We start from the raw sequence: 26,864 nt of genomic DNA, 5'->3' as shown, positions 1-26,864 counted from the left end.
TACATCAAATATGAAATTCCCTGATTTGCCCTGTTCACACATTGAGTTACATTCCCTGAATACTGTCATATTGTATTTCATCAGTTTGCAGTGACAGCTCTCTCAAACACTATCATAACTTGTAAGCTCAATTTGATAGTTTTGAGCAGACTGAACAGTATCTAACACAGACAGAAATTCTGGAGAATCAGTGAAATCACATGCAGGAGCAATTTTATGATGTGCAGGTCATGTATGAACATATAAAGGATTAGTTTTAGATTATGTTCATGACAAACCATCTCAAACACTTTCCTTCCTGTCAACATTTTTTAATAGAGGTCATTGCATACATTTTGTGTGTAGGCTAATTTTTTCAGTTTGTTACAGTCACATACTTTTACAAGTTAAAGCCCTGATCCTGAAAACTTTTAAGCATATGCTTGATTATACCTAGTGGCACAATTTCTTCTGTATTGGATTACTGCTTAGAAGTGTTTGTAAGACTAGGGCCCTAATTAGCTATCGGGAAAACTTCTTACCCTCCTCCAAATACTTCAAGTAGTCCTTTTATTGAGCAAACTACACCTGCAAGACTACAAAGGAAACCCAAAATAAAAACAGAAATATCTGCACATTTCTCTAAGAAGACTAATTTTTTCCATTTCAGTTTTAAGTGGAAAAGAGAAGGAAGAAGAAAAGTCATTGCAGCACCTGTTACACTGCCTGTTAAACCCATCAACAGGGCAAAATGTGGTATGAACATAGCCATCAGAAGAGTTAACAGGAGAAGCAAACCTCTTACACCCAGAGCAAATAGTGGAGATCTGTAACTGGGATGATTGCCTCTAGAAATACAAGCATACGCAATTTCCGTGGCTGCAAAAAAAGGCAGTGGGTAAGAAAGAAGCGCCTTGGTTAAGAGGCACAAATTCACTAGGGTTTGCAAAAAGGATGGCAGGTTGTCAGTAATCACTTCCTTTGTCTCTTTACCCCAGGTCAAGAACGCAATCAGTGCAAAGGCCGATTTCAACACACAAGCAAAAAAATGAGTCCAGTTCAGCATGCATCTGAATTCCACTGGGTTTTTCATGTTACCTTCAAGTGTAGGAAGAAATATTTGCGAAGTATAACTAAAAATGATTACACCCACAGAGACCAAGAAGTCCTCAAACTCAACAGGGAGTCTGAATTTTGCCCAGGACCACTGATGTGTTTGTGTCAGACAGTAAGTCATCACGACAAGGATGATAACGAAATGGACCAAGGAGCAAAGCTGGCTGAGTTTGGAAACAATTTTGAGAGTCTTGATAAATACACATGGCAGGAGTGTAACAAATGCAATTACAGACCAAGTTTTCTCAGTCACTGGTACATATGGGAAACTGTGTGACAGCAAGTTCCCACTAACAACCAAATACAAAATACATGTCATGATCAGTTCCATCATTTGGGTCACATTGACAACTATACCGCCTAGTCTGGGAAATAGCTTTTTGCAGCAGGCATTAGCAATGTCTTCATACGTGTCTCTCACTCTTATGAGCTGCCCATCTTCATTTTCTTCATACAGGCAAGCGATTAGGATTTTGCCTGTATAACAGCATAATGCTGCAGCCAAGATAATAAGAAACAGGCCACTGTATCCACTGTGGAGAACAGCATATGGCAGTCCTAGAACAAAGATTCCCTAAAGAGGAAAAAGAGAAAGAAAAGATAGCATAAATCCCTGAGGCAAAATGTTTACCAGAAGCCACATCCCCAAACCTGCCCTCCATTGAGCATTACTTCCACCTAACTGCATGGTGGAAGCACTGTTACGTTCAGCTGTCTAAGTGAATAACAATCATGAGAAATGTGTTTATTTATGATAAATGAAGTTATCAGCAAGAATAACTGCTCCTACTGACACCCAGGTAACGATAAGCTAAGAAAGAGAGAATGTGAGTGAATGATAGAGTCAGGTTCCTAGTTAATATTTAACGCTGATGGGATTAGAAGCACATTTTAGAAAGTTCATAGGCAGCTATTCAGTCAACATGCATATTAATGAAACAGATTCAATAACAATAAAATTAAGCAATTGTAGCATCATCTCTTTAAATTTCTTTCTAACTAAAAATAACACTGTAGGTAGATCCAGTAATGACAATTCTCTTCAATCTAAAAATTGTGGGTGGTCACTGTTAACAGATGTCTGTAAAGAAAATGGCATTAGAGTGACATCAGAGTCTGACTGTGTTTCTTCTGTGGCTTCTGTATAGCTCATACAGCTTTTGCTCCTGGTAAATCCATAGTTAAAGCAATTATTCTCACAGCTGAGACTCTAGAATGCGTGAAATTATTAGGTGTTTAAAAATATACATGAAATATATAGACATGCTTTTATCTAAACAGTTTATGAAAAGAACAGAATTATATTTGTTTTATCCAATAAAAACAGCATTTTACTTTCACAGAACACTGCATATATTTCCTTTTCTCTCTTTCTCTTTTTATTTTCTCTCTTCCTTTCTATATTTAAGGAAAAATAACACTTTTGTTGTAGTTTAATTTCCATCAGCACAAAACCAACAAAACCCTTGAACAATAGTCATTCATAAAAAGATCCAATCTGGGAAAAGAAGTTTCGATGACATTTCTCTTTTTATATTACAAAGTTAAAATTAAACAATACACATTAGTCAGACTCTAGTCGGGAGCTTTTTGTTCTTGACGACGGAAGAAAAGTAAGGAGGAAACAACATGCAGTTAACTAGCTTCACAGAAATTTTTACTTTATTATTTCTCATAATATTGATGGCATGGAGGACATATAAGTACTCGTGCATTCTATTTGCTATTCTGGCCAAACAGGATTTGATCCGGATCAATCCTGTCTTAACTCTACTCCTGACCAAACCTTAGCAGCCCCATTTTGCTCTACAAAACATGTGAATCCCCAAAAGATTCAGGCCTACTCAGAGAAGGTAGTCAGCTCCACCGTGTTATTTCTGTGACCCTCTTTTGTGCCACTTGATGGCTCTTCCTGGAGTGCTAAATTCATTGAGATATTACCCAGGGAAGATGCACATGAGAAATTTTCAGATGAAGTCATTCTGCCACGTGGTTTGTGGTGCTTCAGTCACCCAAATCCCCCTGTTTCACATAGTCTTGGCTTAACTCATTCTAATACAGATCTTGTGACCCAATTCACTTAGCAGTTTAATTAGCATTTCTTTTGTACATGAACTTCACTGAAGTGTTAAAAATTCTACAGTTTCTGCTGATTAACAATCTACTTTCTTAAAAAGACTATATGTCTGTCTGCACGCAGACAGCAGGTAGCACATGCGTAACAGCAGCTTTTGATATCATGCCATTTTTAATCATGACTTTCACTTAGTGGCTCAAGTTAGGCACTTGACTGAAGAACAAAATGTGCTTTCTTTCCTAGGAAAACAATCCTTGGAGAACATTTACATAACAGATTGAGTTTAAAAGCATCATAAATAAACCAAGTTTATGAAAAAATCAGTAGGATAAAAACCACAGAGCCATCTTCCATATTACCATATGAACAATGATGTTTTCTCGGTTCCTGCAGTTTGTGGCAAGCTTATCTCCTTTGTTCCATATTCATAACGTTATTATTTTGGCCCCTAAACTGCATTTGGGAATTCAAACGGTGTCTGCTGACCCAAAGGGTGACTGTATAATTAAGTTGCGAGTAAGCGTCAGCGAAGGCCTTACCCACACAACGGCTTCTCTCCTGCCAAATTTAGGCCACTAATGTTGATATGACTAGCCTCATCCTAGACCCACGTATAAGTCTTTCAGAGGTGTTATCACTTTTGACAGTCGTTTACACTCCTCTCCACAGGTGTCTGCCTTTCCTTGCTTAATTGTTAATTTAATCAGACCGCAACATAACTCTAACCTCTAACATCCCCTTGCAGTTTGTTTATACCAAATAATTTTCGTATAGTTCCTAATTCGGGCCACAGGAGGATCGAGAGGTTTTTTTTTTTTTTTTTTTTTTTTTTTTTTTTTTTTTTTTTTCATTTTTCTGAACCTAGAGCTTATTAAATAAGGCAGTTTAAGTATTACCTAGTCTTTCTTAAAATTATCCATCAGTGATTGGCAATTTCAAATCACAGAGAGTGAGTTCAGAGGTTATAACTGAAAGCTTAAACTGAACCTTCCTACAGAAGCTGTAAGTTTACCTTTCCCCTGATGTTTCTGACATTCTTCTTTTTCCTAGAGTTCGTGAAAAATAGCTGGTGAGATTTGTGTAAGAAACTTACTGTTTCTGTTTCCTTCAGCTTTGAGTTAATAATAGAAAACAAACATTGTGAACATAACTGGTTTTGCAGCTTTCTCGATTCAGAGCATGGTTAGTGAAGAGAAACAGGAGAACCCTGAACCTGTGCATAACGTATAGGGTATGTATGAGCAAAATGTTCTTGCTGCCTTGTCAGTGATGGTTTTTTTCCATAAAGAGAAAAAAAAAAAAGGTTTCATATAGCAGGTTATTGCCAGCTTTCTACAAAAGAGCCAAAAAATGTTAGTGATGGCCATGAGAGTTGAAAGAATGCAAGATCCTTCGTCAGACTTCCAAAGTCATCTCAGATTTAATCTTCTGTTCTTACCTCTCCAAAAGCAATGCTTTCTGCTAGGACCATTTCCTGCACACCATCGGGTTTAAATAGCTTAGTTTCAAAGAAGCAAATATCTTTAGTAAGCACTTATTTTACTGTCAATGTCACACAGCAGCACAGACGGTGAGCCATGTTCCCTGATTTAAAGCTGCTCAGCAACCTTAGAACATTGCTTAGGGTAACTTATCCATGGAAAATTCCTTCTCCATAAAGAAATGCTTGCATGGTATAGTGTTGCTGAATATGGCTTTTATGCCCCTCTCACGAGGAGTGAGCGAAAAGAGAAGGTAGCTGGAGCGTGTCAATATTTCACTGATTCTTTGCAACCGGCACAGGGACATAGGTAATGCCTACAATGCATATTTGGTCCAGCCGAGCACCAGCGCCTCCTCTTAGTGAGTCTTCTGACCCCTCTGATCTTGTGCCCAGATAATGACACAGCCAGCTGTACTTGTGAGGCAGCAATGAAAAACGAGGGACAAAAGGAGCAGCTTCTCAAACTGCCTCCCAGCTGTTAGTTTGGCATCTTGTCTGGGAGGTATGCCTGTCTGAGTGGGTTTATTTTCACTCTGTTCTAGTGCAAGCTCCAGTAGGTTAGCTCTAAGTGGGCTGTTTAAAGGTGACCTGTTTACAAAACTGAGTAGCACAGAAAAGGAGTACTTATGCAGCCAGGGACAGTGGAGAAGTGGTTTTTGAAGCAGTTCTTAGCACATCTTGAGTGGCCCTGTTATTTGCCAGCGCTCCATCCTCCCTGTGTAAAGGTGGCCCCAACTCACCCAGAGGCTGAGACTTCTCTGACCCTTCTCTCCCATGAGGACTACAAGACTTGGGGATTTTCACCTTTGGTCGAGGAGGCAGCGGAGGTGAGTCACCAGCCTGCATTGCCGATACATGCGCCTAGGTAGAGGGCCACGTCAAACATGCAGAGCGAACACAGCCGTAGGCAACCAGGCCTAGAAAGAAGAAACCCTTGAGGGCTGAACAGATGATTAGCCTTTGAAGAAGCAGCAGGGACAAGAGAGGAAAGAGGAAGGGGGGGAAGACGTCAATCCCACCCAAAAGGATAGTTAGTCCGGTCAGAGTACCGTCAAGCAGAAGCAGCCAGCTATCACAGCTGCCATCAGAAATTACTGGTCCATCTACAATACAAAACAAGCAGATCAGATTCTCCAAAACTATCCAGATGCCAATCCAAAAAAATTCCACATCAAGCACTTTGCTCTGAGAGTTCCTACTCTGACAGCTTCACCTGTGCACATTAAGATTTCTCTTGCATCTGGATCTATGTAAAGTGCAAAAAAGGGGCATGTAACAGCATTTTTTTACTATGATAATTTTTTTTGGCAGTGTTTCATCTCAGGGTAAGCACTTCCCCGGAGAAGTGTTTAGAAAAATACATAAATGAACAAAGGCAAGCACTTTGACAAAATATCAAAATTCCTTAATGTTCAGTTTTAAGAAGGTTTTTTTAATCCCATATCACATGCTTCCTCTTACAGGCATTTTAACCTGGAATATGACATTTTTAAAATACAGAGGGGGATACACAATTGAAAAGTAATTAAAAAGTAAAGAAGATCAGGTCATAGTCATAGAGTTGGGATGTGCTAAAGGACAATTAAATAAAATGAAGTAAAAATCAACACTGGGAAAACAAGAGAGAGAGGGAAAAAAGATTTCACCTTAAGACTTTACAAATTAAGAAATGGAGAACTTAACTGAAAATTATTCAGTTAGTAGAAGCTCTCTCATATGCAGAGTACATGCTAATATGCCAGAGAGCTGGATTCGCTCTGGTCACCTTTCTCACCATCTATAATTACTCCACTGGAATGGTTCACTTAAGCCTATATTCCCAACTAGGTATCTGATTCCCTGCATGAACTTAGGTTAGGCACAACCTATATAGGAAGAATTCCTCCCTGGATCTTCTTGGAAGAACAACGAGATAAATTTGAGAACTCTACTTTTCAGTACACTTTCACAAAATGCTAAATTATGTTGTTTAGCATTTGTTGTCATTTAACATATATTTTGTTCTAGAACTGATACAAGCATACATTGCTTTCATATTTATATGAAGATACAACTTTACTAGAACCAAACCTAGGTTCATAAAAACAGTAAATCCCTTAATCTGATGACATTATAACAGAGCTACTTGCTTGCAGAGGTCCATATTCTCTTTCCTTTCTCATCCACCACTGTGATTAACAGTGATTTTTTTTTTTTATCTATTTCCAGATCATGGCTAACAGTATTAAATAATACTGGACAAGTTGCCATCTATCTTACTAGATGTCCTACTAACTTACCAGAAACTCCTTTCCTGCATGCTGAAAACTCATTGACAGTTACATTTGGGGGATCTGTCATTTATGTTAATTCATTTAAGATGTATTTTATTGTTGCACTAATTTTAAAGTCAGAATGTTGTATATTAATGCACCAAAATTCCTTTCAAAAATCTAAATATCTTAGTTATCTTTCACTGCCTATATTACAATCTCATCAAAGAATTATATCAAGTATGTTTAATAAGGACTCTAAGGACTCTTTCTACAAAACCATAATGATTGACATTAATTATATTGCTGCCTTTTCATTCTGTATCATTAAGTCCTGTACTAACAATTATATTATTTTGCCCAGAAATGTTGACAGGTTTAACTACTCTAGGTTTAACTGGCTTTTTAAATATTGGAATGAGATCAACAATCTTCTGAAACTTCCAAAATATAATAGCAATTGAAAAAGGATATTATCAGGCTAAATACATCTTTAGCGAGGTCTCCTTCATTTCCCAAGTGCAAGCTTTCCATGCATTCTGCTTTCAAAATGCTAATGAGATACATTTTAACTCCATGTTAGAAACTAACTGCAGACATCTAACAGCTAATTGGCCAAGTCCAAACCACTCATCTAAACTTCCTCTATAGACTATTAGAAAAATAGGCACCTCCACTTATGACTCACAGCTATCTTAAGACAGATGGATAGCCGAACTGAGGTGAATTTCCTACTAGAGATGCCTTTATTTGCTTCCTGGGCGATAGTTGGAGTGTAGACAAACAGCTTAGAAATTCAGAGAATTAACTTTCAAATAATGTCTTATGTGAAATAGCATGATGCCCATCCTGGGAAATTATAAAGTGGCCCACTATTCTGCTGTGTTTTGAGCACATCATCTTGATTCTCTCCCAAAACAAAATGCTAATGGAGAGTGGCATCTCTTTTTTACAGTTACAATTAATTTTAGAATCTCCTTCTACTGCTAATGTAGGAAATTAGTGTAGCAAAATTCAGTGTGTTTTCTTATGGAAAGTGCTCTTATATTGCAAAATCTCTAAGTTGATTTTACCCCCTTGCACACTAACACCCACATACATGTCAGCCCCAAAGCATGTGTGTCCCGGTGGTCTGGCTGAGATCACTTGGGTGCAACAAGGTGAATGGGGTACCAGCTGCTGAGCCCTCACTATGTCTTCAGTTCTTCTTGACTCGTGATAGCAAACAGATTTTAGACTTATCTTTTATACCCTTTTGGAGTGAGTGTTGTTTTGGATCTTTTGCATCTTTTTTTTTTTCCCCTCATCCCTCATAAGTCTTAGACAAAATTACTGAATTTCACAGTTCTATTGTGTTCCTTATTTGGATATTTTATTAGGTACAGTCCTGTACTTAGCACCTGTCTTTAAGTTACTTTCATTACCTCTCCATTTGAATGAAATCACGTATATGATGCTCTGCAACTGTTAAGGCATACCTTCCCTTTTAACCAAGTTCTGCTGTTTCTTGTGATGCTTTTACACTCACACACTCAGTCACATATACAGATGCACATTTCCATTCAAACTTAATTCATGTCAATATTAATATTTGTTTCAAATTTTTGCACTAAACATCTCACCCTCCCTTTCTCTGCTTGGTTTTAGAGAAAGAGAGAGACAGAGAGAGAGACAGAGTTTTAGTTGATATATTCACATCAAACCTGAGCGAGGAGGGGTTTTAACATTACTATTTCTTAATTGTGAGATGTGACTTCTGGCTATGTCATAAGTTCTTGTTAAACAACTTTCAAATTTCTTTCACAAATTGCTCTATTTGTTCTACCTAATCAATTATCCCTCATAATTTTCCCAGGTTTGTAAAATTCATTCTTTTGAAGTACCAAGTATATGTATTTTACTGTCCTCTGTTTTCCCATAATGAATATAATTAGATCCACTGATCTATTCGTCTTTATTCAACATAATGAGGCTCAAAATAGATTTACCTTATGTTAGGTTCAATATCTTTTGTGTTAGATAATTATCATCTATCATTTTTAGAACCTTTAATAATTTTTTACTACAGACTGCGTACAACCTCCAGCACAGGTCTTCAAGATTGAAGTCTCTGAGAACAATAGAATTTGTCTTTACACAATAGCTTTAACACAGATAATCATCTCTTTAGAGTGCCACCCTCACCTCTTTTACCCACTCTTTTTCTGTAAATGTTTTATCTAATTATTTTAAAATTCTAGTCACATAAATCATCCCACCATGTGTCTGCAACACCAATTATAGCCTATTTCTTGTCATCAGTGAGAACTTTCAGCTTCTCTAGCTAGCTACGATGACTCCTGGCACTGTTCTACAGACACCTGGAAAATAATTCATCTGCTTGTCCCCTCACTCCAGTTTGTTCACAGCTCATCTGATTTTGAGTTTGAAAATACTACAAGCAGTTCTGAGGAAAACTTCAAATATTGTCCATGGCCTGCATGACCCTAGTGGCAGATCCATCTCCTTTAATGTCAGTGAAAAGTCTTCCTTTAACTACAAGGATGGTTGAATTAGGCCCCAACAATCTTATTTTACCCAATTTTTCTTATTATTTCCCTCTGCCAATGCCACTCTATTCTTTGCTGCAGGCAGGAAAGTGGCTACGGTATTTATTCTGTGATTAATGCCTGCAATCTCTTATACACTGAGAGAAACTTCAGACGTGTTGATCTGTCAGTCCCTCAGGTCCTGTAAACAGATCCGGACTGTGATTAGGCAGATAGACTGCTCAGGAGATACTGTGATAAGACAAGTGAAAGAAGGAAGTTGCCCAGTCTGAACTGCAAAACATATGTGTCCATTTGGCCAACAGAGAAGTCACTGATTTTGTTTCTCTATTAGTGGCCAGATTATTCTCAGGACTCTCCTAAAGATTAAGCAAGGGAATGGAGGAAAGCAAATGTCTCAACAAGAAAGGTATGGCTTCTACTGAGTGTGACAGCTGATCCCCTTGGTTTTGCTATTGGTTTAAATATTTGTTGTAAAAGTGAAACAATATACTCGATGCTTAATGTGGCATGATTTAATGGAAATTGTTAGTTTGTATAAATTCACAGTTGTCTGCAAGAATGCACTGAATCACACAAAGCAAATCTCCGAAGCAAATTATCTTTTAAGAAAATATATTGTTTCCCTTGGTCCCAAAGGAGAAAGCAGGCTTAGCTAATAGTATGAGGGGCTTTTATTATGTGTTATGTAGAGAAGAGGACAAAGAGATGAAAGAAGTAAGCAAGTCAAATTTAAAACAAACATCATTTTTGAAAGCTAGCTGTGGCCAGCAATATTGACCATCTGACTACTTACCTAATTCTCACTTCATAGCTTAGCACTGATTCTCAGGTTTTACCCGAAGGTAGACAGGCACTCGAATCACCTCGTACAGTGACATGGGAATGGGCTTCCATGAAAAAGTGGCCCAAAGAGCTGTAAGAGAGGGAGTCAGGGGACTTGAGCAAACTCTGGAAATGAGGCAAAGCTGTAGGGAACCATATAACTTTATTTGAGAGTGCACTGACACACCAAAAAAGTTGGAGAGCCCATTTGGATTGCTAGGAGTTTTCCTTGAACGCCCTCTATATGGGGGAGGCCACAGATCTTGTTACTCTGAAAAAGTAAGGTAGAAAAAAAAGAAGATTGCATTGGAACAAATCTTATCTAGATCTGAGAGGTAAAAAGAAAGCTAGGTTATATCTTCTAGAAGCTGGATTGTGTCTTCTAGATACGAAATAAAAGGTGACTGACTGATTCCCTGGCTGATATTATCCTCTTCTTTTCTCACACAGATCCAACCACGAATTCCAGGTGGACTCTTACTCAGCTATTAAGATTTCTGCAGCCAGTTGTATAAAGGGGAAAAGGGTCTCCACTGCCTGAGGAGAATACAGTTAATAGTCTGGGTGAAAAACATAAATAGTGGTATACTATTATTTTTTGTCTATGAATCAGTAAACTAATACAGAGTATTACAGCATATTCTCCTCAAATATGTGAGAAAAGATCCTAACTTACAACTAGTTTGGCTACAGACAGCAATTCTCTACTATTTTTACTCTCTCCACCTTAACTAAACTTCAGTGGCACCTCCTGGGGGTTCTACCTTTAGAATAAAAGAAACAGCAGCTGATTTTACAGATGATGTTTTATCATACACAGATACAGATAAAGTTGAGATTGCAAATGAATTTCCATAATGGACGTGTCCTTCTCCTATAATGCCCCAAAAGATCAAAATGTTCTTAAAATCTAACAAAGGTGATTAATTCACCTAATTTCAAGTAGATTAGACAAAAAAAATCTCCAATTAAGATAGTGTATATAAAGAGAAAAATTAAAGATAAGAAATGTGACTGAGTTTTCTGGCATCCTGAGTAATGTATGTAGCAAAACCAGTTACTTAGTCTCTCCTTTCAGAAATGACTGATTTTTAAATTTGTAATGTTGTAATGCATTATGAGGCCAGGCATATGGCATATCAGCTGTGTGCTGAAGACTTCTTTGTAAGGTCTGTAGATGTAACATAAAGGATTGTCACTTTCAGGTGATCTTTCTCATTATACAGGCACAGAGCATGACACAGAGTCTTGAGCTTTATTGGCCCATGAATAAAAGTACTAGAGTTGTAAAGTCATTCCTTTTCTGTGTTTGCATTCCTTTATTCCTCCCTCTCTCCCATCCTTCCTCCTTTCCTCCCTCCCTCTCCCTCTCCCTCTCCCTCTCCCTCTCCCTCTCCCTCTCCCTCTCCCTCTCCCTCTTTCTCTTCTTCTCTCCTCTCTTCCCTTGGTCTACAGCAGCACTGGAAAGACTTGGAGGTAAGATGCCATTTGGAAACAACAGCTGAGGACTGGATTAACAAACTGGGGACTGATTATTGACCACTGGCAAAGGTCTCAGGATTATTTTTACACAGATAAAGATAGAAATACTTGTTTTTTTTTTTTTTTTTACTAAAATTAAGTCTAGTTAGCAATTTCTGTAAAAGCTTTTTCCATTTAAGAAAAGAGCTGCTTTTTGTTTGTTGGTTTGCTTAATTTTAACCCAAGCAATTCCAAGAGTGCAGGGGAAATTTCTCAGCAATATGGTATTCCACCTTTTTTCAGACTTCTATGTTGACAGCTGTATCAACATCATATTTGACGTATTTGACATCATATTTCAGAAATTTATTTTAAGACTACATTTTGCATTTGTTGTCTTCTCCTAAATAACTTTTGTTTCCTCACATTTGATTTTTAGGCAAAATCACAGTTTATTTGGGGGCAAAATTCCCAGAATTTAGGGAACAGTGACTAGTCTTTTTTTCTCTAGTCCCCAAAGAAATAATTGCCTGTTAGTTACCAGGAATGGGATTCATCTCACCGAATTTTTGCTATCTAAACCACAGACATTTAATCAATGAATACTCACAGTCACAGAAAAGACATACATGACAAACTTACCTTGTTCTAATATACACTTAATTAGGAATAAGTTTCCTACCATTATCTATTAAATATAGAAAAAAGCTAAATATAACTAATCTTCTAGCTCTGGAGAGGTTGAACAGAAACAGTCATCACCAGAGGGACTATTCATGTAGGGACTCATTTTCAGGATCGGACACACTCTGTCAGAGGTGCCTATTTCTCTATATCATCTATGGAGTGAGATGAATCCCTCTGTGACGGGCATGGAAGATGAGACTGTGAGGTGGCTGGGAAGAACAGAGGAAGAGCAGAAGGCTGGATATCACGGGAACATGACTGCACCAGGGCAGGAGGATGGGCCAAAAGATGTCGCTAGATAAGCTAAGGCATACTAGAATATGGGTTGGGAACCCTATGAGGCAGCAACAAGCAGAAGGAGAATATGATGGGTAAGAAGCTGTGAGGAAAAATGCCTGAATATGAGAAATATGTAACTGGAGGCAAAAGACAGGAGTCAGTAGGATGCTAGAGGGAAAGTATGAATTATGCAGCTGATTATCCATTCTGATTAGGAAAAGAAACTTTCAGGGATGGGATGGCAGCTCCTCACAATTTAGGAGATAGCAGAGAGTCTCTGAAATCCAAACTAAGCAGCAGAGAGAAGCCTACAGTTTTGTGCAGGTATTTTATTTTTAACTTGAGGTGACAACAATAAAAAATACAAAAGGAAAAGAACTGAAAGCAGCTGGCTTCCCAGCAAAAGTGAAAAAAAGTCAGCAGGCAAAAGCAAAAGCTACAAGAGCAGGAGTGGAGAACTCATTTTAGACTCCAGATCCCAATTAAGGCACAGAAGATTTTTAAGTCCCTTAAGGGAAAGTGGCTGGGGAACTGTCATTTGGAGTTGAAGGTATCAGGCAGACAAAGCGAACTGTTCTAAAATGTAGCAAGATAGAATAGACCTTAGTGCCAGCTCACAAACATGGCGTAGACAGTAAAATGAGGGAATTAACAATCATTTCAAGAGAAAAAGAAAATAACATTCTTCCATCATATACTTCTTTTATACTTATTTACTTTTCTTCGTGCTTCAGGGGAATTATTCATAACTTCTTAAATACTCAGATTTAATTTGATATAATCAAAGTTGAGTGTTTTTTAAACTAAAAAACCCCACAACCCTGTACTTATGAGGGAAGAACAAGCCTAAACTAGACATGCTTCTGGAGGGGAAAACTAAGCAATGAAGAAACCTGTCATGAATGGAAATACCCATGTACTGTAAAAGCAAAGGTTGAAACTACCTCTGCTACTGATATCATAAAATCTCAGAAAATGCTTGCTCTAGGGACTTACAAAGCATAATCTCTTGGTGCTGTTATTTGTCTCAATTCAAGAAATGGTCTGAGAGAAAATGAAACAGATAACAGAGAACGCATGTATGAGCTGAAGTAATGTTTCCTCACTTTGACTCATCTGTTTACATTTTTGAGAAGTAAATATTAAATTTATTTTTTTTTGTTAGCTATTTAGTGAACACAGTATTGTACATATGGCAAAACTAGTGCCACTGGCCAAGAATACAGAGAAACATTTCAATCCAAGAAACATGGTGTGTGTAGGGAGAAGAGAGAGAATAGATGGAAATGGAAGTCGATTTCTTCTGTTTAGCTTTAGGGGCAAAACATTTTATATAGCTCACTATGCTAAGACTAGAGTGCAATTTATTTTTTTCAGTATTGTGTGTAATCAGTGTTTAGGGCTTTTTATTTTCTCCAATAGCTCCATTTGCTCATTCAGACAGAGCTTGTGCCATTTCAGTGTATCTCCTGCTGTCACGAATTACGCACATTGAAGAAAACTGTAGCTTAACTGTCTATGGATTGTGTGGAAGAAGCATTATCATTTGGAAAGTTTGCTACAGAAACATTACTATTTCTATTACTAACTCTATTGCTGCATTTTATTATTTTAGATGTCCTTCAATTTCAGTATTAAAAGATTTCATACACACCTGTACATATTAAGGTTGTCTTAATTTGTATTCCTTGATGAATCCTAAGGGTCACCCTTCTCTGTTATAAGAAAATTAAGTTCCTGCTAAAAATGTGCTAATTACAGTGAAGGGATTTTATATAAAAAAGGAAAGGACTCTGTTCTGGAAAAATGTTTGACTTCCTGCAGTCTATCACTATGTTATGGCAGCAAGATTTCTTGCTCTCTTGTGAGGAATGAGTTATATGCCTAAATGCTGTTTATTAAGGCAAATAAATTCTTTGAAGTTACATATCTCACAAATTTGAAGACTTCGGAACCATCAAGCAGGTTCTTGATGATGAATATTTCTATCAGTGATAGATGGTCATTGGTATGTGCTAGATCCTGTAGAGAGGCACAAATGTACACACAATATTTCAGCTAGTGAAGTCTGCTAAATAATTATAACAGGTGATTTGGACTTTGTTTTGAAAAGTAACTGTCAAGTGTAATATCACAACAATAAAGTGAGCAGATATAATATCTAACAGATACAGAAATCCAAAGCTGCCTAATAATAGTGGTTTTTTAAAGCATGTGACTTGCCATGAATTAAAAAGGGAGAAATTATGCCATTTGTTTTCATTCAGCTTGTTAAAAGCGCTCTTAAGGATTGATGAGATGAAAAGCATGGTAGATTTGATTTGGTTTTAGTGTAGATGGAAAGTATATCAGCTCTTCCCTTCAGCTGAGGGAGCTGGAGATCCTTGTTCTGCAACAAGTCTTGGTGCGCTGGGGTCTCCTGGGGAATAAAGTGATGGCTGCTTTCAAGCAGCTGGCAGTTGCTTGACTCTGTTTGGTAACATTTACCTTTTCAAGGCGTGTAACTTTTACAAAAACACAACCCTTTTTTGATATCACAGTCCTGTCGTTCTGTTGCTTGACGGCCTGGAGTGTTAAGATGGGATGCCCATTTTAATGGCAGGATACTCTAAAGATCTTCTTATGGCATTAACTTGCTGCTTTATCTCATACTCAGCCCCCACAATGGGTTTCAACAGCAAAAAGAATCCATCCTATGCAGCAAAAAAAAGAGGGGAAATTGAATCAAATGTCAGACTGATTTATCACAGACCACATTTAAACAATCTTATTGTTTTGTGAAGAGTCTCTGTAAAATAGAAAACATTTTGAGGCTTACTTTCAAAATTGTTTTCATTATTGGAGCACCTAGAAGTGCCAGTCCTTGATTAAAATCCCATTGTACAGGGCATTGTGCAAGTAGAGAACAAAAAGATGGTCTCTTCTCCACAGCATTTAAAATCTAAGGATAAGATCACAGGAAACACATACAGATGAACAAGGGAGTCATGGAAACCATGAGTCAATACTGGAAACCGTGAATCAAGAGAATAGGTAGTGGTTTTATTACACATTATAACTGTGAAGTTTGCAGTACAAGTGTGTTTATGAGAGGCTCAGGAGACAGCAAATAAATATCTTCTTATAAGTTCATGGGAATGTTTGTTTTAATATTTAGCAATTTGACAAAGGTAATTGTAATAGGGATCAGAGTCGGCATATGCAGAAAGGTAAATGGCAGATTGTCAAAGAGAAGATAGATAGCTTATACTTGATAGGATGGATGAAGAGATGCCTGTCAAGAGCTGTGAAGAAACAGTTGACAGATGGGACATGGACCTGCAGCTGCTTTTCAGGTGGGTGCTCATGGGGCAAGCTTACCAAGGCCAGCGAAGACTGTATGACTGTGACTTAGATGGGAAATTATTAGAGCTCAGATAAGAATTTTAGCTTTGTGGATTGATAAATCAGGCTGTATATTGGTGAGGCTGTACACTAAAAATAAGCAGAAGCTGGACATAAGGATTTAGAAAGAGGTCTGAGTGAAAGACAAAATGAGATGACCAGTCTGAATGACAGGAAGGACAAAGATGTTCACAGAAAGCAAGAAGGACTGGGTTGGGCAGACTCTGGATGGGAGGGAGATGCTCTGTTTAACTGCACCCACCGATTGCTGAAGAGACAGGCCGGTACTGTAGGGGGCAGGAATCTGAACAAGCTGCTAAATTGAACTGTCCCAGGAAAACATTCTCCATCTTTGGCAGTGCTTCCTTCATTACATGCTCATGTGGGCAGTGAGGGATGCAGCATCAGCAGCGTCTCTGGCAGCCCCCAGAGCCTGCATCTATCATAGGTGATGACCTCGGGAAGGAAGGCAGGAGGCAGACATGCAGGAGAGACCACCTCCATTCCTTGTGAGCATGGTTAGGCATGACAGGGTAGAAGAAGCTGGTAGTGATCCTGTGTATTAAGATACCTAATACTTTTTCTTATGAATAATTCTTGCAATTTAAAATGCAAAATAGAGTTGCATAGAGCGTATTTGCTTATAGCTATCTACCTATTAATGCAAAAGCTTTTGTAGGCATTAACTCCCTCAGAGCAGACTGTCTCCTCCATGGCTTGAAGCTCCTCCTAAAGAGGTAAGGAAAGAAAAGGAGGGAAATGGCCTGGGAAAAGGCACAACGTTTGGGTTTTTGAAGTGTTATGCACATGTACCATTTATTTTAAATATGTCATGGGGGAAATACAAACTGACACAAGCTTTATGCAAATATATGTAAATGTTCATGTGAATCACACCTCTGGCACTTGGCAGGTTGTCTGTTAAGCTGTAGTAACACCATTGTTAGTAGGTGGCCTTTGAAGCCTGGCAGAGTTTATAGCTCTCGGGTGGAGATGCACTTTCACTTCATTCATGGAACTATTTAAGCTGAGATATAAAGCAGTAAAAATACTAATGGCCCTGCTGGGGGAGGGTGGTCTGCTGAAAAGCTAAATTTGGCAGCATGCCAAAGAGACTAAAACATTCCAGTTAAAACAAAGGTTCATACTGGCTGGAAGCACCATTACAAGGAGAAAAGCTCAGCTAGTCTCTCCCAGCTCATCTACTGAACCAGCACAAGGGTGCAGAAACCCATTCCTTGCTCTGACAGCGTCAGCCTTGTCAGGAGCTCCCTCTGCCTGTAGGAGGGAGGAGGAAAGGAGGAAAAGAGCAGGAGGGAGCAAGTGAGAGAGCCTTAACGCTGGGCCCCTGCAGGGTAGAGCTTCCCTGTGCATGTCCCTCAAGGAAGAAGTGCTGAGGACGGTCACCTCTTTCAGCTCAGAAAGCAGTAGCCTGCCCTGTAAATCAACGACTCGAAAGGCTGCTCCTACCTGAAGTAGGAATGCAGGTTGCCACAATCTAACTTTGACTTTTGAAAACGTAATTAAAAGATTCCTGTTCAAAGAACGTCTATGTGCATTCAAAGGTCAAAGGTCAAGCAGTTCAAATTTAGAAAACTGTAGCTTTACCTTGGACCATAAGAGTTTTATCCACAGCTTTTATTGGCAAATGAGTTGGAAAGGTGGTAGAAAATCAAGGAGTTCAAGTACTTAGCTGTGTCTGTGCGCTTTTCCTCTCTGTCCTCAAATACATACTGAGCAGTAGCAAAACTACCATTTTGCTCTGAGATGTAGTAGTTACAGTGTAAGTTGCAGCAATATCAATGCTACTTGGTAGTTCATTTGTCCTTTCACACGCACAAAACTGTACAAATTAGTACAAGCTATTTTATGTAGCAAGACGATATCCTCACACCTGTAACTTCTCTGAAAGAATAATATTAATAGATTTTGCAGGCAAAAAGAATTTCAAAGTTACACAAAATGCAAACAAACAATAAAAAGCCTCTGCTTGCAGGAAACACAAGTATTTGCAAATTCCATAAGATTCTCCTGATCAGACTGTGACAAACTGAACATGAAAAGCAGGAAAAGTATACTATACATTGCAATGACTTAGTTACTGTTCCTAAGTTAATTAGGAAGAAAATAATAGGGTAGCCCTAAAACTTAGACACTGAAAGGTACCGCTTTCAGAAGTACTATCCAGGAAAAGTTTCAGCTAAAGTTGCTGGAAGTGATAGGTATTTGACACCTTCAAACCTTCAAAAAGCAATTGTCAGACACCTTTTTGAAACTTAAGGTTATAAGCTAAGATTCCTAACAGAGTTACTGTTTAAAAAAAAAAAAAAAAAAAACAGTAAACTGTTTCTGGCTACTTTATCAAAAGGATTCAATGTTTGCCTTATTTCAAATACAGTTAAGAATAAATATATAAAAATATATCTATCTTGCAGTCAATGTAATCAAGATATTCAAATCTAAGCCTAAGCTTGTAAATCAAATTCCATGTTTGTCAAACATTATGGTTTAGAAGGTCTCTCCCTCTTTTGAAATCTGTGATAATTCACTTAATATACACCAGTGCCATAAATTAGTTATATATATAACGTATAGGCAGACTACTGTGGATACTTCTGCATAGGATAGAGTCACTTCTGAAGGGAAGAGAAAGAGATTTTTGTAAACCTCTTGAACTCCAGTCATTAGGAAATGCAGCTTTAGGCTATAGTATAGGCTAGCATAATATAAGGACTGCTTAAACTTCCAGAGCTTTTTAGTAGGTCATTTTGACATTTAGAAGATTGCAAGAATTGCAGTACTTTGACCCATTACTTCTGTAGCCCATGTACTTGCTTCTGGGATGCTTAAGGAGCTAGTATGGTGTTTTCTAAACCAATTATCCATATGTTGGGGACTGTCTGTAGGTCCAGGGAACAATTTGTGGAGTGTTTATGTTATACCACAGGACCTATTTGTCGGCAAATCTGCCTCAGAGGAGCTATAGAAAACTGATCTGCCACTCCTTACATTTCCATAATAGTTACAATATTATATGTTGATGTAAATCCATTCAACTCTCCCTCCATCAGTTCATCACTTCCATGATGTGACAAATAACATAAAATATAAAATCTTCAATGCAATAACTTAAATCCTATCAGAATAATACAAATATTTCTTCCTGAAACAATGAACAATCTCTCTATGTGTAGAGGTCCTGACTTCATAACATTTTCAGTGTTTCCAGTTGACCAAGAGAAAATTTGATTGATAAAGTGTGTTCTGTAATGAGATTTATAGCAATGGCAGTTAGTTAACTCAAGAGGGGTCCACTGCACAGGGCTTACCTGTCAGATAAACAAATTTCTGTGAAGTAAATATAATTGCATTGTTGCAGTATCACCTGTTTCTTATAAAAAGCTTTTGTGATAAAAAGTAGGATTGGGAATAGAGAGAATATATATTCTGTGAGCGGCATTCTCCATGCTGTATTCAGTTGTACATGAAAGTGAAGATATCTGTTGCAGGGTCTAAAGTGAAATAAAAGGTTATATGAAGTAGTGACCTATGTCCAGATTTTTTTCCCCCCAAAAAAATCTGAAGAGACAGCCAGGGTACAAGCATTAGGTACAGAGTCTTTTTCCCTAAAGTACACCGTATGTTGTGTATTATATAAAGATGACAGTCGATGAAAGGAAAAACAGATTTGCGTTTAGATGGTTCTCATTAGGCTCTAAGCTTTTGGGGCCTTTCTGGTTGTGGCTGTAATTGCAAACCTGTGAGTGAAACATACCTTTGGCTAGCACTCCAGGTGTATTTCAGCTAAAATCAAATTAACTGGCATCCCTGTGTGCACCACAGAGTCCTATAGTCCTGTAATTTTACTTTGTGCTGTCCATTTTTGACCAGCTTCATTTGGAAACTTGAATTACTCACTGCTCCTGGGTTAGATATCAGCATCTGGCATCTCTCTTTAATTCTCAGTACCACCCTTTAATGAGAAATGCAGCTGTCTGTTTCCCCCAGACATCTATAATTTAGTTCAGGGTATGATTTAGCTTCAATGTATAATTCAAGCAAGTTACTGCTCTGGGCCTAGTACAGGATTGACCCTTGCTCTCAAGTCTAGAAAATAAATACTTCAGATCAAGTACTGCAGTTAACATCTAAGAGATTATTTAGTTAAATGTGCCTAAATTATTTAAGGTTAAGGATGAGAGGATTTGTATTGTGGTATATCTAACGACCTGATGGCAAAAACATTTAGCTTTCTAAACACGCCAACAGACATTTATTTATATTTAGAAAATGCTTAAGTATTGTGTCTCTGAAGCTTAATGGGAGGTGTGTTTAGGCTCTGTAAAGAGATGTTTACCTGCTTATCTTTAGGGGTATGCCTGCTAATTCTGCTTCTCCGTGTCACTGTGATTTCTACTTAGGTTTCTGGGAGCTGTTGATCCTCAGTAAGCACTCTAAAGATGTAGTCTTTATTAGGGAGATGAAAGCAGGTAAACTCAGATGAATCATGGTAGAAAAAATAAATATGAACTATTATATAGTCTCAGGAGAATACTATGGAGTCACAGAAATAAAGTTGAGCTGGAATGGAACCAAACATGGAAATATATCTATGTTGGTATATATGAAGAAAATATATACCTTTATTTATGGAAACAGTGAGTACTGAGCTGTTAAGGCTTTTTAAAACTACAATGTACAACATGCAGAATATAAATATAATAAGCATATTTATGTTCACTACTGCAATCATTATTAACTTATTACTGTCAATTTTTTATTTTTATAAATAATGCTAATTGCATTACTGTTATTCCTCATAGCATTAGTAGTAGACAAGCATTCTACCGTGTAATTTTGATTGCGGAAAAGGAAATGGCTTCTGCCACAGGTATTTCTAATCTTTGTATAATCTGATCTCTGCAAAAGACAGGAGACAAAAGATGGCTACAGACAGAACTGAGATAAAAAGGAAAGAGAGACAAAGATGCTCAGCCTAGAAGTCCATTGTTTCAGGCTGCCAATAGCTGTTGTCAAGGGTTTTTTTTAATATTGAGAAAAAAAGAGTTTTAATTTGGGATTTGAAGGAGGACATGAAGCATCTTTGCACCTGGTGGCTCATAGGAACTTGCACAACTAGATAGTTAGGATATGTTGCTGTTATGTAATGAGGAAGAAAAAGAAAGACTGTTTCACCATATGAATCTATGCAAAAGGGGCTGGGAGTGGGACTAATACTCCAGGGACATTAAAAAATGTAAATTGGATACAAAATATAAAATTGATTCCTGTCCATTATGTTATCAGATGTGTTGAATCAAACAATGTTTTGATCCAACATCATGTTGTACCAAATCTACAGGAAAAGATCTTCAGCTGATATAAATTGAAAGTCCACTGAATTCATAGTGTATGTATAACTATGAACACATGGTGAATGCACATTGATATTGTTCATTTATATTACACTATATTCAAAAGATTATAAAAGCATCATAATTCTAAAAACACTTTAGAGCAGCCTGGCAAAGTGGCTGAGTTTTTGGCACCGTGAATCTTGTTTGTCTCCTGAGACCTGAGAGCAGTTAGACTTACTATGGTGAGATTACAGATATGATGAGATGAACTTTATTTCATCTCTTGCCAACAGATCTGCTTGCTTTCCCTATTCCTTTCTCTCTTTCTTGGTTTTTCTTCATTTTTGTGATACTCTATCTCTTCATGATGCTGTAGACTGAGAGGCTTTTCTTGCTTCAGCTTTCTCTTTCATAGTCAAACATTCTCCCTACCATTTGTCTCAAACCTCCTCCATGTGGCTGGCAAATAAATAGATTTTAGCCTCCTTTGGCTCTGCCGCAAAATGTTGTGCCATTATAGTTCAGCTACTTTCTTCCTTGCAGTCACCACCTTGCACTAGCTTTTCTATCCAGCACTACTGTACAAGTTATCGCACAATTATTATATTGCACTACTGTACAAGTTATTGCCCCAGTCTTCTACTGCTAGATACAAACAAATACAACTTGCGTCACTCTGCCAGATGATGCTTTTCATTTTCCCTTTTCAATTAACTCAGCTTTTTAGGCTCTGCTCTTACTTAAAGGTGAATTAACCGGAGACAGGTTTTCATTTGCATGTATGGTGTTGGAATATGAGGCATGTTTCCCTGGAAACTTTGAATGCCTGAAACAATCATTTATATAAACAATATAGTCATCAAAATTGGACATTCTTCATTTGAAGCGGAAAACAAAATAAGCCTGTCTACCTGTTTGTTTGAAAATATTTTCATTTAAAATACTCTAAAAGACCCTTGTGTTTAATTTCAGGGACCAAAGAGTTATCTGTTCTTAAAGCAATTCTGGATTATGAAGTAATTTCATTTGTAGATTAATTGTATTCTTTGGAATAAGTGTTCAGAACACTTCAGAATTCTGATTAAACATTTATCTCTAATTGCCATGCAAAACACTGGGTAGGGCAAAAACAACTCTCATTTTAGCATACATTGTTTTCACAAGTCAAGAACATATGAATTGCTTTAATCATTCTGTTCATAACTCTTTCTTGTCAAAGCTATTCATAGAAATTTCTTCTAACTCTTGCTTTTTACTATGATCATTCAATAGTCTTTCCTCTCTTCTCCTCTCTTGTATTTCTCCTTCCCTTTCTCTTCTCTTCTCCCTCTTTCCCAAACCCAAATGCCCAGGTATTGGGAAGGATGCATACCTATGCACATATATGCACACATATGCACACAATTTCATAACATTTATGTTAGAACATTTCAACTGCACCATTAAGTAAACCACAATTCTTTCACATTACTATCCTCAGCCTACCTTAGAAGCAAAATTCACTGAAATTATAGCCTATCGTCTGCTATTTTAATGCTGATTTCTAAAATATTTGATCAGATGAGACTGAATAGCAGGATGCAACACTCAAAATGCTGAGAGTTTTCGCTAAGAGTCTAGCTATTGATCTGATTGGGTACTTTGGGTTAAACTTGTCCTATTTTTAAATAGTCAGCTGTATATTTGATAGTATTTTCACACTCTGTGACAGGTCTATTTTTGAAAAGGAAGCTATATAATTAATAATTAATAGAAATTTTACACGTAAAGACATTCAGGAATTTTTAGGCATTTTGATGTTTACAGAGCCATTATTACTTTTGTTTTTCAGTCAGGAAAACAATGGGTAAGAGAGAATGTGACCTGCCAAAAGGTCATACAGCAAATATTGACAAAACTGACTTCCAAAATACAATCTCATCTTCAGTGAAATCAAAGGCAAAACTCACAGAGACCCCAATGGGCTTCCATCCCAGACTTCTGTCCTGATTAAGTGCTGCTGCTGAGGGAAACTGAAGATACAGTGTGTTACTAGAATGTAGTTTGGGTATTTTAAGATTATATACTTTTATTCACAGCTAACACATTGTGAATATGATATCCTAATATTACTGCATTGGCTTTCCTGTGGTGGTGCTCATGTTTCTCAAACATGAAATAAATACAGCAGGGATACAAATATGTCCTTTTTTACCTCCTTTGAGAACTGAGAGATGAACAGGATACATAAACAAATGTACATCAGCATAATCACAGATTTGCGTATCATTAGAAGGATTGTTTTCCTATAATTGAAATACTATACAAAGTATTTAATAACAGTAACTGTGAATATACATGTTTCTGGATACTGCTTTCTTCTCACTGTGTCAGACACAAAGTTAGTGGCAATGGTAGAATTATGTAAGGAAATGAATCATGAAAAGTGATAAAAAGAATCTGAAACATTTAATGCTAAATTTAAGGATTCAGAAGAGTACTCAAATCCCACATAGGGAATGATAGGACCAAATGGTTCAATTGGACTACTTTCTTTAAACTTGAAAAGTTTTATTACACTTACTGTGCTTCATGTTCCAATCCATATCTAGTGTAACATGTCAGTAAATACATATCTGATGTCAGTCTAGCTCTTACTATGCCGTTTTTATTAAATGTTTATCTCACATTTATAGGAGCCTTCTCTGTCATTGAATTCAAATATATCTATTAAAGACAATTTTTACACTTCTGAAACAGATGAAATCGTCACCTTTTTATTTTTACCTAGTTTAAATACTTTTGAAACGTTTTCTGTCTTTTTTCCCTTTAGAAGTATTTTTTCAGAGTGTTAGTCAAATGTAGAAAGGTTGAGCTACCTTAGTAATAAATTCTTAGAAATCTTTTAGAACATTGTGAAATGATGGTGTAGTTAAGTAAAATAAAGCAGGCTAAGTGATGACTGGGTGTTTTAAATGCTAATTATAATGACAGGGTAAGTAAAGGGTTACCTGAATGGCATTTGTTACATTCCATCCTGCTTCCCAACTAGTGAGCAGTTTGACCTGGGCACGCGGCAGGGCAGCCGGGGACTGGCGTCCCGCATCCTGGTGGCAAACATCAAGCTCAAAGTTCGGTGGTCCATCAGGTTCCTCTCTCTCCTTGCCGTGGCTCCTGTTCAGTTCATCTCTTCTAGCAAAATTCACATTTTCTTCATCAGTGTCTAGGCAACTGTCCCATCTCACCAGCTTCAGAAAGAGAGAATGTGTTTCCCTGAAGCAGTTGAAAAGAGATGAAAAATTCTGCTTCACGTGACCCATCCTGAATACTGGATATTACAGCAAAATCTTTCCTTATATGTCTTTATTTTTTTTTTCAGCAGCTGTACATTGTTAATCCTTTTGTTAGGCTAGCTACATATCATGTAGCTATGATTAACAGGTTTATTGGCCTTCTTTCATTTATTTGTGTCAGTTTCAAATGCCAACTAAAGAAATATCTCCAGAGTCTTCAGTATACTGCCCAGAGTAGTCCGCAATGAGATTATGTAGTCTGCGAGCAGAAATTTACAATTCAAATAATTTTTCCTTTTACCTATGGCATCTACGTAGATCAGTCATTCATGAAGCAGCTACAGGTGGCTGCAAGAACACCTTCTGGAAATTATGCATGCTTCCAATACGAGTAAATAGTTCTGCCAAAAGGAAAAAAATGCTTCATTAAAAACTAGAGTTGACGGACTGACTGTTAACAAAATACATGTAAATAAGTTCATTTTTCCAGATGTGAGAATTTCCTGCTATTTTTTTAGTGTCTACAGAGGTCAGTAGAACTTTAAAAATGTTCTTTAAAATGCTCAAAGTTACAAGAAAAAATTTTAGCTTGTTCATAACCATATCTAATTCATATTTGCTGGGGACAGCTAGGGCAATGATATAAAGCTGTGATTATGTATTTTCTATAGGAGCGTAAACATGATACATTATGACTACTCACACTGCAAAATCGTACAAAACGTATTTACCTAACTTTTCTTTTCTTCCCTTGCATAGCCCATGGAATTTGTGAAATAAAGAGAGAGAGAGTTTAGTTGCAGTTTTAAGACTATTTATGCATGTTCTCTTTTGTCTGTTTCTCGTGCCCGCCCTGTACTTCTCTTCTCTCTTTGTTTCTTTAATAATAGCACAGGATTTCAAAAGCTATATTTCTACATCAGGGCACCACGATGTTGATTATACGGAAAGAGTATTTATTTACAAGGGGTCTGAATTTGACCAGACAGGATCAGTTATAATCCTTGTTTGCATTAGTGTGATTTTCTTGTTAGCTGAACATTTCCAAAGACTCAAAAGAAATTCAGAAATGCATATTACTGAAAAACATCAGATTTAAACCGCTGACTCTTTAGTAACTCTCAGCTTTCACTCATTTCCAAAACGAGATGTTCTTCCTTTGAGCCTTTTTAGTTGTCTGTATTTCTAGTGTGCTCAGGATTAAGTAAACATGGAGACAACCTTCTCTGTTGTATCTTTTAGGGTCATACACTGGAATTGTCTTCTTGTGATGTAACCAATTTTCTGCAGCTCTCCACAGTTTATCAGTATGATATATATCATCAGTACAGAATGGTGTTCCTATACCTACCTAGTTCACATTGTATCACTGATACCTGGAAATGCTGTATCTGGGGATTTATCCCTACATGCTCTATAATATTTCTTTTACATTGTATGACATCTGCTAATGTTGAATTAAGCTGACCAACAAGTGGATCTCATCATGTCAAAATATCCTTTATTGATTTTTTTGATGACTGAAGTGAGCCACACTAGTCAGCTCACAAACATATCATAATATCCTGAGGTGGCCTGGAAGGTGTTTGAAACACAGTTATGTTTTTTACAGCAAATTTTGACATTAATCTTGTCCTTTTCTCATTAAAAAGCCATTCCAACATAAAGTTTCAGACAGATTTCTGAGGGGAACTGCTCTGTGATGGGTCTATATACTGCTTGCATTAAGTAAATCTGGTAGCAACATCTATAAAGCGAAAATAATAGCATAAATGTTACATGGTTAATTTTTCTAACATATATAGAATGGTTTGAGAAACCAAAATGGAACCATAAGAAGTATTAAATATTAATATGTATTTTTGGTCTGTTTTTAAGCATTATTTATGTAGATGTTTACATTTCTGGACAGAAACATTTTGTTGTTGTCATTGTCTTTATCTTTTGTGAAAGGTATAATCTCATGAGATGCATAATTAGCATTTTAAAAGCCTTTTTTATTAGATAGAATATGGATAACAGACATTTTAGCATCCTGACTGAGGAATTGAATTACATCAAATGCAAAACTTCTGTTGTTCTTGTTGACTTTACAAATGATAAATTACATGAGAAATTACATTGTTTGTCTGATGTTTGTAGA

The 26,864-nt window shown here is 37.2% G+C and overlaps 1 protein-coding gene across 1 annotated transcript; it reads right to left on the bottom strand.

Annotated features, from left to right (window-relative positions):
• Positions 1 to 517: 517 nt before the first annotated feature.
• On the bottom strand, positions 518 to 24,748 carry LOC134138867 (vesicular inhibitory amino acid transporter-like). The gene is made up of 2 exons (XM_062573066.1): positions 24,440 to 24,748; positions 518 to 1,669 (listed from the first exon to the last, which is right to left on the bottom strand). Exons 1-2 carry the CDS (start codon positions 24,746 to 24,748, stop codon positions 518 to 520), a joined length of 1,461 nt encoding a protein of 486 aa, XP_062429050.1.
• Positions 24,749 to 26,864: the final 2,116 nt, after the last annotated feature.

The sequence above is a fragment of the Rhea pennata genome, chromosome 3 (genome assembly GCF_028389875.1).
Source record: "Rhea pennata isolate bPtePen1 chromosome 3, bPtePen1.pri, whole genome shotgun sequence".
In the NCBI taxonomy this organism is placed as follows: domain Eukaryota; kingdom Metazoa; phylum Chordata; class Aves; order Rheiformes; family Rheidae; genus Rhea; species Rhea pennata.
The sequence above is the reverse complement of the archived record's forward strand: the minus strand, read 5'-3'. Positions and strand labels throughout refer to the sequence as shown.